The sequence below is a fragment of the Bos javanicus genome, chromosome 29, assembly GCF_032452875.1.
Source record: "Bos javanicus breed banteng chromosome 29, ARS-OSU_banteng_1.0, whole genome shotgun sequence".
NCBI lineage: Eukaryota > Metazoa > Chordata > Mammalia > Artiodactyla > Bovidae > Bos > Bos javanicus.
This window is the reverse complement of record NC_083896.1, coordinates 48708333-48718334: the sequence shown is the minus strand read 5'-3', so window position 1 is coordinate 48718334 and position 10002 is coordinate 48708333. Positions and strand designations below refer to the sequence as shown.

Below are 10002 nucleotides of genomic sequence, written 5' to 3'. Positions count from 1 at the left end.
AAATTGACAACATCCACTCTCGAAAAAGCAAGAGACTTCCAGAAAAACATCTATTTCTGCTTAATTGACTATGCCAAAGCCTTTGACTGTGTGGATCACAATAAACTGTGGAAAATTCTGAAAGAGATGGGCATACCAGACCACCTGACCTGCCTCCTGAGAAATCTATATGCAGGTCAGGAAGCGACAGTTAGAACTGGACATGGAACAACAGACTGGTTCCAAATAGGAAAAGGAGTATGTCAAGGCTATATATTGTCACCCCACTTATTTAACTTCTATGCAGAGTACATCATGAGAAACGCTGGGCTGGAAGAAGCACAAGCTGGAATCAAGATTGCCAGGAGAAATATCAATCACCTCAGATATGCAGATGACACCACCCTTATGGCAGAAAGTGAAGAGGAACTAAAGAGCCTCTTGATGAAAGTGAAAGAGGAGAGTGAAAAAGTTGGCTTAAAGCTCAACATTCAGAAAACTAAGATCGTGGCATCCGGTCCCATCACTTTATGGCAAATAGATGGGGAAACAGTGGCTGACTTCATTTTGGGGGCCCCAAAATCACTGCAGATTGTGACTGCAGCCATGAAATTAAAAGACTCTTACTCCTTGGAAGGTAAGTTATGACTAACGTAGACAGCATATTAAAAAGCAGAGCCCTTACTTTACCAACAAAGATATGTGTAGTCAAGGCTATGGTTTTTCCAGTGGTCATGTATGGATGTGAGAGTTGGACTATAAAGAAAGCTGAGTGCCGAAGAATTGATGCTTTTGAACTGTGGTGTTGGAGAAGACTCTTGAGAGTCCCTTGGACTGCAAGGAGGTCCAACCAGTCCATCCTAAAGGAGATCAGTCCTGGGTGTTCATTGGAAGGACTGATGTTGAAACTGAAACTCCAATACTTTGGCCACGTGATGCGAAGAGCTGACTCATTTGAAAAGACCCTGATGCTGGGAAAGATTGAGGGCAGGAGGAGAAGGGGACCACAGAGGATGAGATGGTTGAATGCCATCACTGCCTCAATGGACGTGAGTTTGGGTAAACTCCGGGAGTTGGTGATGGACAGGGAGGCCTGGTGTGCTGCAGTCCATGGGGTCACAAAGAGTCAGACACAACTGAGCCACTGAACTGGCTGATGCCGTTTTTACATCAGGACTACACAGCACAGAGAGACAAGTGCCTTAAACCACAGAAGTCTGAAATGGGACAGCTACTGAAGCCAGCAGTCACAGGGCTCCTGAAAGAGGCAGTCTAGGACCAAAGATGAGCCTACCTCAGTGAAGATGGCTTTGTCCTGACCAGCCTTCAACCATCGAAGCCACTGCCCAGACCAGGGGGGCAGGTTCCTTCCAAAAACAGGGCCTCAGGAGATTTTGGTGAGCAAAGCAGAAGTCATTCTTGATGACACTCGTCTCCTAGTGATCAACCCTGTGTCATTAGAAAATTGTTACTAGTGCATTACGGATCTACAGTCTGAAGCCATCTGAAATACGGTAGACCCTGCCAGCTGCTGATGTATTTCACTAGTTCAAACTTCCGGGACCTGCTGCTGTGCTGCCGGCCCCCATCTGCTTCTGAGCCCGGCTCTGAGCTGCCCAGCCCTCACTCCCTACTGTGTCTTCCTCTGCACTGTTCCCCAGCCCTGCCCCTTTCCACCCTGTGGCGTGCTCCCCTTCAGCAGCTTCAGCTCCCACTTAAGATGTTTGTTAAATCTACACCTCCAGACCACAGCTCCCTTCCAAAATCTTGGCTATCTGAACGTCTTTACGTGGGTGTTCCACAAACAATCCCAAATCAACATAAGTAAAAATGAATTATCTTCTACTTACTGACTTCCTTCTTCAAAGTCTGCTTTAAAACTTAAAAAAATTTTTTTTTAAATTAAAGTATCATTGATTTACAATGTTGTGTTAATTTCTGATGTACAGCAAAATGACTTTGTTATATGTATGCATATATATTCTTTCTGTTTCTTTTCCATTATAGGTTATTACAAGATATTGAATACAGTTGCCTGTGCTATACGGTAGGTCCTTGTTTATCTATTTTTTATGCAGTAGCTTGCATCTATTATAGTCCAACTTTTGAGCACATCATACAAGGGTTAATCGCTCAGTCGTGTCCGACTCTTTGCGACCCCACAGACTGTAGCCAGCCAGGCTCCTCCGTCCATGGGATTTTCCAGGCAAGAATACTGGAGTGGGTTGCATTTCCTCCTCCAGGGGATCTTTCCAACCCAGAGACTGAACCCGGGTCTCCTGCCTTGAGGGCAGACTTTACTGTCTGAGCCACCGGGGAAGCAAATGCACTAGTTAATTAGCGGGAGGGGTAGGCACCCAACCCAAACCCTCTGATCCCAAAGTCCCCCTGGCGCCCACCAGTGAGTCCACATTTCAGATCTAGTGGACGGGGTCCTGCGTGGTGATGTAATTTGTAGCAATGAGAGCATGCACTGAAGAGCACACACTTGGGGGATAGTGTTAAACACGGCATTATTCGTCGGCAATTGGATAAGCAAGTCTAGGGCTGGAGAGATGGAGGCTGATGATGTGTGTTTAGGAACTGAGTGACGAACAAGAGACCATGTGAGTGGATGAGATCAGATTCATGGGTGTGGTTTAAAGAAAACAGGACAGAACGCTGGGGAACACAACCTGGAAAATATCAGCATCTAGGGGATGAGAAAAGAAGAGGAGCTGAGTTAGGCCGAGTACAAAACAAGGAGAAGTTGGAAATAAGGGAGGGGAAAGGCAAGAAGCATGTAACCTGAAGGGTAGAGAGGACCTCTCAGAACCTGAGCCTGACCACGCAATGGGAGACCTCACGCAGGAGTTTCCTAAGAGCTGCCACAGCAAACAACCACAGATTTATAACCTTACAGTTATGGAGGCCCAAGATCCAAAATATAGGTCTCACTGGGCTAAAATCGAGGTGTGAGCAAGGCTGCCTCCCTTCCAGAGGCCCCGGGGGAGAAGCTGTTCCCTGGTCTCTTTTCGTCTTCTGGAGGCGCCTGCATCCTTGACTGGGGCCCTTTCCCTGCTCTTCAAAGTCAGCTATCACATCACCCCTACTTTGTCTCCCACATCACAGCTCCTTCTCTGACTCTCCTACCCCACCTCCTTCTCATAAGGACCCTTGTGGTTACCTGAAGGGCCCATCTGCCTATCTTACAGTCAGCTGGTTGGCGGCCTTAATTCCATGTGTAACTTTTATCTCCTCTCTCCAAATCTAAGTCATCATGGGCCCTGGGGATTAGGACACCCCTGCGTGGCTGACCCTCTTCCCTGAGTCATTGGAATCAGGGTGGTATTGAAACAACTGGAGTTGACGAGATCCCCAGGGACTCAGGCACAGGTCTCCCTACAGACCTCAGGGCATCTGAGCTGCTGAACACAGTGGACTCGGCACCTGGACCCAAGTAAGGGGCTAGACCAGATGCCTCCACCCACCTTCACATCATCCATCATTCCCTCCCGGTACCCCAAACTGCTCTTCATGGCCTAACCATACTAAGAGGTCTACCCTTGGAGTAGACATGCTCCCTCAAGCCCCTGGCTCTTCCTCAAGTGGTTTCTTTGCATCGGTATCATCTTCTTGGTAACGTCTACCATGTCTTCAAGGGTCAACTCCCACCTGAGTACTACAGCTCCTGTAGTACTTCTACAGGACAGTCACACTGTCCTGTAAATGGTTGATCCCTTGGGTTTCTTGGGGTCAGAGACCAGATCCCCCCAACTCCCCCCACCCTGCTTTCTGCTCAGAGCCTAAGCTGGAGGGGACACCTAGCAGATCAGTTTGTTGAGTGTAGAGATGAATGCCCAAGAGAACCTGCTCATGAGGACAAAGCTGAGCTCCCCTCTTGCCCTCTAGAGAGAGCCAAGGACCACAGGAAGGACCTACACTCAGAGCATTTGTGTCCGGGCTTGGGAGGGGGCGAACAGAGGAGACGGGGAGAGAAAAAGAGACAAGTGAGGGGAGGTGGGAGGCATGGAGGGAAGGAGTCGGGGGAGAGGGAAGAGGAGATGGGGAGAGGGGGAGGAGCGAGAGCCCCCCTCACTTGCCTGAGGGTCCATACCTCCATCTCTGACTCCCCAGGAGTGCCAGGAGTCACAGGACAGGGGGATCCAACAGTCCTGCTGAGCCCGGATCGCCTCACCATGGACAATTACTGCGAGACTCATCATTCCAGCCCTGACGCTGCAGAGCGTGCTGAAGGGTCATACAATGTTGAGCATGTGGCCCTCCGGTCCCTCGCTGTGGTTGTGGCCCTTTGCGGACTGGTGGGAAATGGAATCGTGATCTGGTTTGTCCATCTGTCTCACAAGAAGACCTCCTTCATCATCTACAGCCTCAATCTGGCCGTAGCGGATTTCATGAACCTTGGCTTCCAGATCCTGTTCTCTGTCCGCCATATCCTGAAGCCTTTCCTCAACCATTGCTTTGGTCTTCATGCCCTCTTTATGGTCCTGAGGTGGTTCTTCTACCTCACTGGTCTGGGCATCATGACCGCCATCAGCTTCCAGCGCTGTCTGTCCGCCCTCTTCCCTATCTGGTATCGGTGTCATTGCCCCAAGCACCTGTCGGCCATCGTGAGCACGCTCCTTTGGATTCTGACCTTTCTGTTAAATGTGCTGAGAGGTTATGCCTGCGGTCAGTTATTCACCAAAGAGGAAAAGTTCTGTGACGAATTTAAGACTGCCACCGCTGTGTCGGTCTTCCTCCAGTTCTCCGTCCTGGGCATTTCCAGTCTGTTGTTGCTCCGGCGAGTCCAGGCCAGCTCCCAGAAGCATCAACCCAGAAAGTTCTACCTGGTCCTCCTGCTCTCGTTCCTGGGCTTCCTCTTCGGCCTGCCTCTCAGTATCATCCGGTTCTGTACAACTGAGAAAATTCACATCTTCAATGACATCTGTGTCCTCTTGTCCTGCGTCAACAGCACGGCCAACCCTGCCATTTACTTCTTCATCGGGGGCCTTCAGAGGGAGCGGTCGATGGAGGCCCTCAAGGTGGTCCTTCAAAGAGCCCTGGGTGAGGAGACGGAGGATGCTGAGGACCAGAAAGTGACCCCAACTGGCAAGACGGAAGGCGTGGGCCTCTGATGGAATGGTGGGGGGCTCCCAGTGGATCAGTGTCCCTACAGTCTCGTGGATGTACCCACACCTCACCACCAGCAGGAGAGAGATCCCCAAGTCAGCACCCCCAAAGAGCTCCCTTCCCAGCCTCCCTTCTGTGTAAAAACCGAGAACAAATCACCAGAAGTAGCTGTGTATGTGTGTGTGAAACCAAATGCACACATCTGAGGCCTTTGCTTGTGCTCAGTCGCTCAGTCGTGTCCAGCTCTGTGCAACCCCGTGGACTGTAGCCCACCAGGCTCCTCTGTGCATGGCATTTTCCAGGCAAGAATACTGGAGTATGTTGCCATTCCTTTCTCCAGGGGATCTTCCTGACCCAGGGACCGAACTCAGGTCTCTTGTGTCTCCTGCACTGGCAGATGGATTCTTTACCACTGAGCTGCTGGGGAATCCCACTGAGCCTTTCAAAACCTGTCAAATTATCCTTCAGAAAGTTTATGAAGTCACAATGACCAACCTCAGAAGGTCGACTTCAACATCTGACTTATTGTGAAAGTTCTGCTTGTTTCCAGGTTGGGATGCAAAATTCCTCTCGGGTAAAGCCTGGGCGTTGGAGATGACGTGCCTTTGTCCTCTGCCCATTTTTCTGGCATGTTCTGGGGTCTGAATACAGTGCTTTTGTTTTTAAGTGGATCTACTTTCTGGAATGTGTGTTCTCTCTCAAAGTCCTCTCCTTCCGTCTTTAGAATTCCTGCAAAATAAAGCTTTGTGACCAGTGCTACCTGGGGGACAAGGTCCAGTTGGGGCCGGTTTGGTTCCGTCAGTAACTCATGCTACAGTGACACTCGGCTGTCCTTATGGTCCCCAGACTGCTTTGGTCATTTGAGGGAAGTACTTCAGCCCAAGCTTGTAGGACCACCCCAGGGTGAGCAGAAGGTGCTGGTGGGTCTTACTTTTCAGGATTGACCCCGGAGACTCCGACCTAGCTCTGGGTTTGACGTGAGGCTTGACAGGAGATGGGGCATGGGGCTTGTCTGTGGGGCTCAGAAAAAAGGACCCTGTGTGACAGGCTGGTGCTGCAGACAGGAACCCATCGCTTCTCATTAGCCAAGCTCTGGCGACTCTCACAACCAGGGGACACTGCCCTAAAGCTGGGGGGACACTTCCTATAATTGGGGGACATTACCTTATAATTGGGGACACTGCCCTAGAGCTGGGGAACGCTCTCTATAACTGGGGGACATTGCCTTATAATTGGGGGACACTGCCCTAGAGCTGGGGGACCCTACCTTATAAATGGGGGACACACCCTATACACTGATGACCAGCGACCAGGGTCCTGGGGCCTTTGAGTGCAAGCGGCCCCTGCAGGACAAGGTACAGGACACCGCCCCTGACCGCTGCCCCAGGGCTGACCGCCCTCCACCTCCCTGCCCTGGGGCAGAGGCCCCCACCCTGCTCCCAGCGCACAGGGTGCAGGAGCCGTGGCCTCAAGGGGGCATGCAGGGCTGTGGGGGCCAGGGCAGCAGACAGGAGGACTCTTCTCCCCAGGGAGTCAGCAAGGTGCCTGTCCTCTCAGGAACAGTGGGGGGTGTTGACACCTGCAATGGGGGTCCTGCCCATCACCCCAGGTGACAGCCATCCCAGAAGCTGACAGCATGGTGTGAGCCGTCACCCCTCCACTGCTGAACCCCATGGTCACATTATCTTGAGTTTATCTGTATCTCCACCAGCGAGGGCCCTAGGCTGGGATGAGACCCAGGTGGTCAGGGAGGACTGCCCGCATTGGACCCACCCATCACTGGCTGGCCATGCCCCCCAAACCATCCTTGAATTAGGGGAACACTCATCAGCAGAACTGGGCCACATCACCTACCTATGACCAGTTTTGTTTTCTTTCTAGAGTCTCCTGAAGGCGGACTGCGTTCTCCTTTTAAGAGGAGACTGTTGCTGTGTTTTAGGAAAAACGCCTTCACGGGGTCTTAGTACACGTGCGCTGCCGTAACACGTGTCACTGACTTGGTGACTTGTGAACAAAACTGCGCGGTTCAGAGCTCTGGAGGCTGGGAGTCAAGACCAGGTCCAGTGGGGTGCGGGGAGGGCCCTCCTCTGGGTCGGTCTGGTGACTTCTCACTGGAGCTGGGGGCTCTCTGGGGCCTCAATAAGGGCCCCGGTCTCCTCCATGGGGCTCCACACACAGGCTCTCATCACCTCCCAGAGGCCTCTCCTCCAACATCATCACATGCAGGGACAGGGTTTCCACACGTGAGTTTCGGGGGGTGTGAACATTCAGCCTGTAGCCCTGGGATTTGGCTCCACAAGGCCAAGACTTTCCTAGAACAGGGGTTGGAGATGGTGGGCAGGACATGGCTTCTCATCATTGCATAATATGCTGCCTTTATGTTGGGTGACTACATCCCAAACTTGTGGCCCTTGGTGGGGTGTGGGAGGAGTGGTCATCCTGCCCCCGCGCCTGCAGGAGGGGCTCTGGATCCTGGGGTGGGAGACACGCAGATGGAGCCGGCCTTCGGGGAAAGAGGGCAGGGTGCCCTGTCTCCTCCCCTCGGCCCACACCTGCGGTGGAGACTTCTTAACACGCCCCGGGTGTTGCCGTCACGGTGGGGAGGTGAGGAAAGGCCTGTGCGCCTGCTGTGCGGCCCAGTTCTGCAGGCGCATCAGCAGGAAACGTGGACGTAGTCCAGAGCTGGGGCCAGGCCAGGGCCTGAGGCTTCCTGTTCGGAGAACTCACCATCTATTTTTCCTAATTCTGTAACACCTCCTGGTCCTCTTTGGAGGACCTTGGGGTGGCAGCCAAATAGTTCAGAAATGGGCATATGGCCTAACTGAGCTCATCTGGGGCTTATACTGAAGAAACCCTCAATGCACGTGCTAGTCTCCTGCTGGACTTGAACTTGGGAGTCTGTACAACCAGAGTCACAGTGTCGCGATGCAGAGAACGGAGGAAGCCCATGTTGAGAGACAGGCTGGGGGAGGAGAGAAACAAGTTCCAATGATGTGGCACAAACCCTGGGTCCAGCCAAACCTGAAGCTGTCACTCTCTGGACTCAGCACGTCAACCAAGAAATTTCTTTCTTTGTTCGCCAAGTTCTTTTCTTGGGTGGGTCTTTTGGTAACTCACATGTAGAAACTTCATGCTGATGCAGTTTGCAAATATTCCTGGGGAGTCTCAGGAAGTCCTGGGGCTCCAGTAGAACGGGGGCTGAGCTGTATCGCTCACACCCAAGCTGGACCTTCCACAAGGCCAGCAACCAGAACCCAGCTCTCTGATCCCACCTACACCAGCCTCACCCCAGGACGGTGAGACCAAGATGGACAGAGGAGGCTGGAAAGGACAGTGGACAGCAGCCTCCCCAGAGGTCTCTCCCTAGGGCAGCACATGGCAGGGTCAGGGATGACGACCCCACAGCCTGGCCCCGGGTACATGTGAAGCCCTCCCTGGTGGCACAGGACAAGCTGCAGGAGGACCTACGTCCCTGCAGGTTGAGGTCTTCAGAACGACAGTCACAACAACCAGGGCTAGTGGTAAAGAAGCCCCCTGCCAATGAAGGAGACATAAAAGACGCAGGGTCGGGAAGATCTCCAGGGGGAGGGCATGGCAACCCACTCCAGTGTTCTTGCCCAGAGAATCCCCAAGGACAGAGGAGCCTGGCGGGCTACAGTCCATATCGTTGCAAAGAGTCAGACACGACTGAACAACTGGGCATGCATGCAGGAAACAGAACTGAGGGAAACGGGCCGATTTACAGTGAGAAGAACCATACGCAAGAGAGAAGAAGGAGGAAGGGCTGCTTTGCAAAACTACAAAGACTGCAAGGGTGGGTGACCGGTGGGGACAGTCACTCTAGAACCACCCTCTACCCCCAGAACCTCCTCCATCCCTGCCCGGAAAATCCTCCTGCAGCTCAGGTGAGACTCAGGAGATGCCACACGAGGGCCAGAGGGGCTGGGGAAATGCTGGCTTCAAGAGGGTTTAAAACCACATCCTCTGTGGGGTGCAGAGAAGGGAACCCTCCTCCACTGTTGGTGGGAATGGAAATTGGTACAGCCACTCTGGAGACAATATGGAGGTTCCTAAAAAAAAAAAAAAAAGACAAAAACTAAAAATAGAGCTGCCATATGATCCAACAATCCTACTCGTGGGCTGTTGTTCAGTCACTAAGTCGTGTCCAGCTCTTTGCAATCCCATGAACTGTAGCACACCAGGCTTCCTTGTCCTTCATATTGCCCAGAGTTTCCTCAAACTCATGTCCATTGAGTCAGAGACGCCATCCAACCATCTCACCCTCTGCTGCCTCCTTATCTGGAGGAAACGCTAATCCAAAAAGGCACGTGTACCCCCCTGCTCTTTGCAGCACTAGTCACAATAGCCAGGACATGGGAGCGACCCAGATATCCACCGGCAGATGAGTGGATGAAGAAGATGCAGTGCACACGCGGCGGGGTGCTACTCAGCCACAGAGAAGAACGGAATGACGCCGCGCGCCCAGCACGGACGGACCTAGAGGTCGTCATGACGCCGCGCGCAGCAGCGTGGACGGACCTAGAGATCGTCACACTAAGTGAAGTCAGACAGAGAAAGACAAACTTCACAGGACGCCGCTTACACGTGGGGTCTAAACCAGAACACAAAGGAGCCTCTCTGAGAAAACAGGAACAGACATAGAGAACAGACTTGCGGGAGCCAGCAGGGAGCGGCCGGGGAGGGTGCAGCGGGAGGCTGGGTCGGCAGGTGTAAACCTTCACACGTGTTCTCAGGACGGATAAACAACAAGGCCCTACGGCACAGCACAGAGAACTGTATTTATATCCTACGACCTCCTCTAATAGAAAAGAATATTTATATAAAAAAAGATATAAGTATGCATATATACATAAAACGGAATCACTTTGCTGTCCAGCAGTAATTAACACA

General features: G+C 52.3%; 1 protein-coding gene across 1 annotated transcript; it reads left to right on the top strand.

Moving 5' to 3' along the window:
- Positions 1-4157: 4157 nt before the first annotated feature.
- On the top strand, positions 4158-5096 carry LOC133241738 (mas-related G-protein coupled receptor member B5-like). The gene has a single exon (XM_061407658.1). It carries the CDS (start codon positions 4158-4160, stop codon positions 5094-5096), a length of 939 nt encoding a protein of 312 aa, XP_061263642.1.
- Positions 5097-10002: the final 4906 nt, after the last annotated feature.

Coding starts and splice junctions, on each gene's coding strand:
- LOC133241738 (XM_061407658.1), top strand. CDS start 4,158: ATGGACAATTACTGCGAGACTCATCATTCCAGCCCTGACGCTGCAGAG.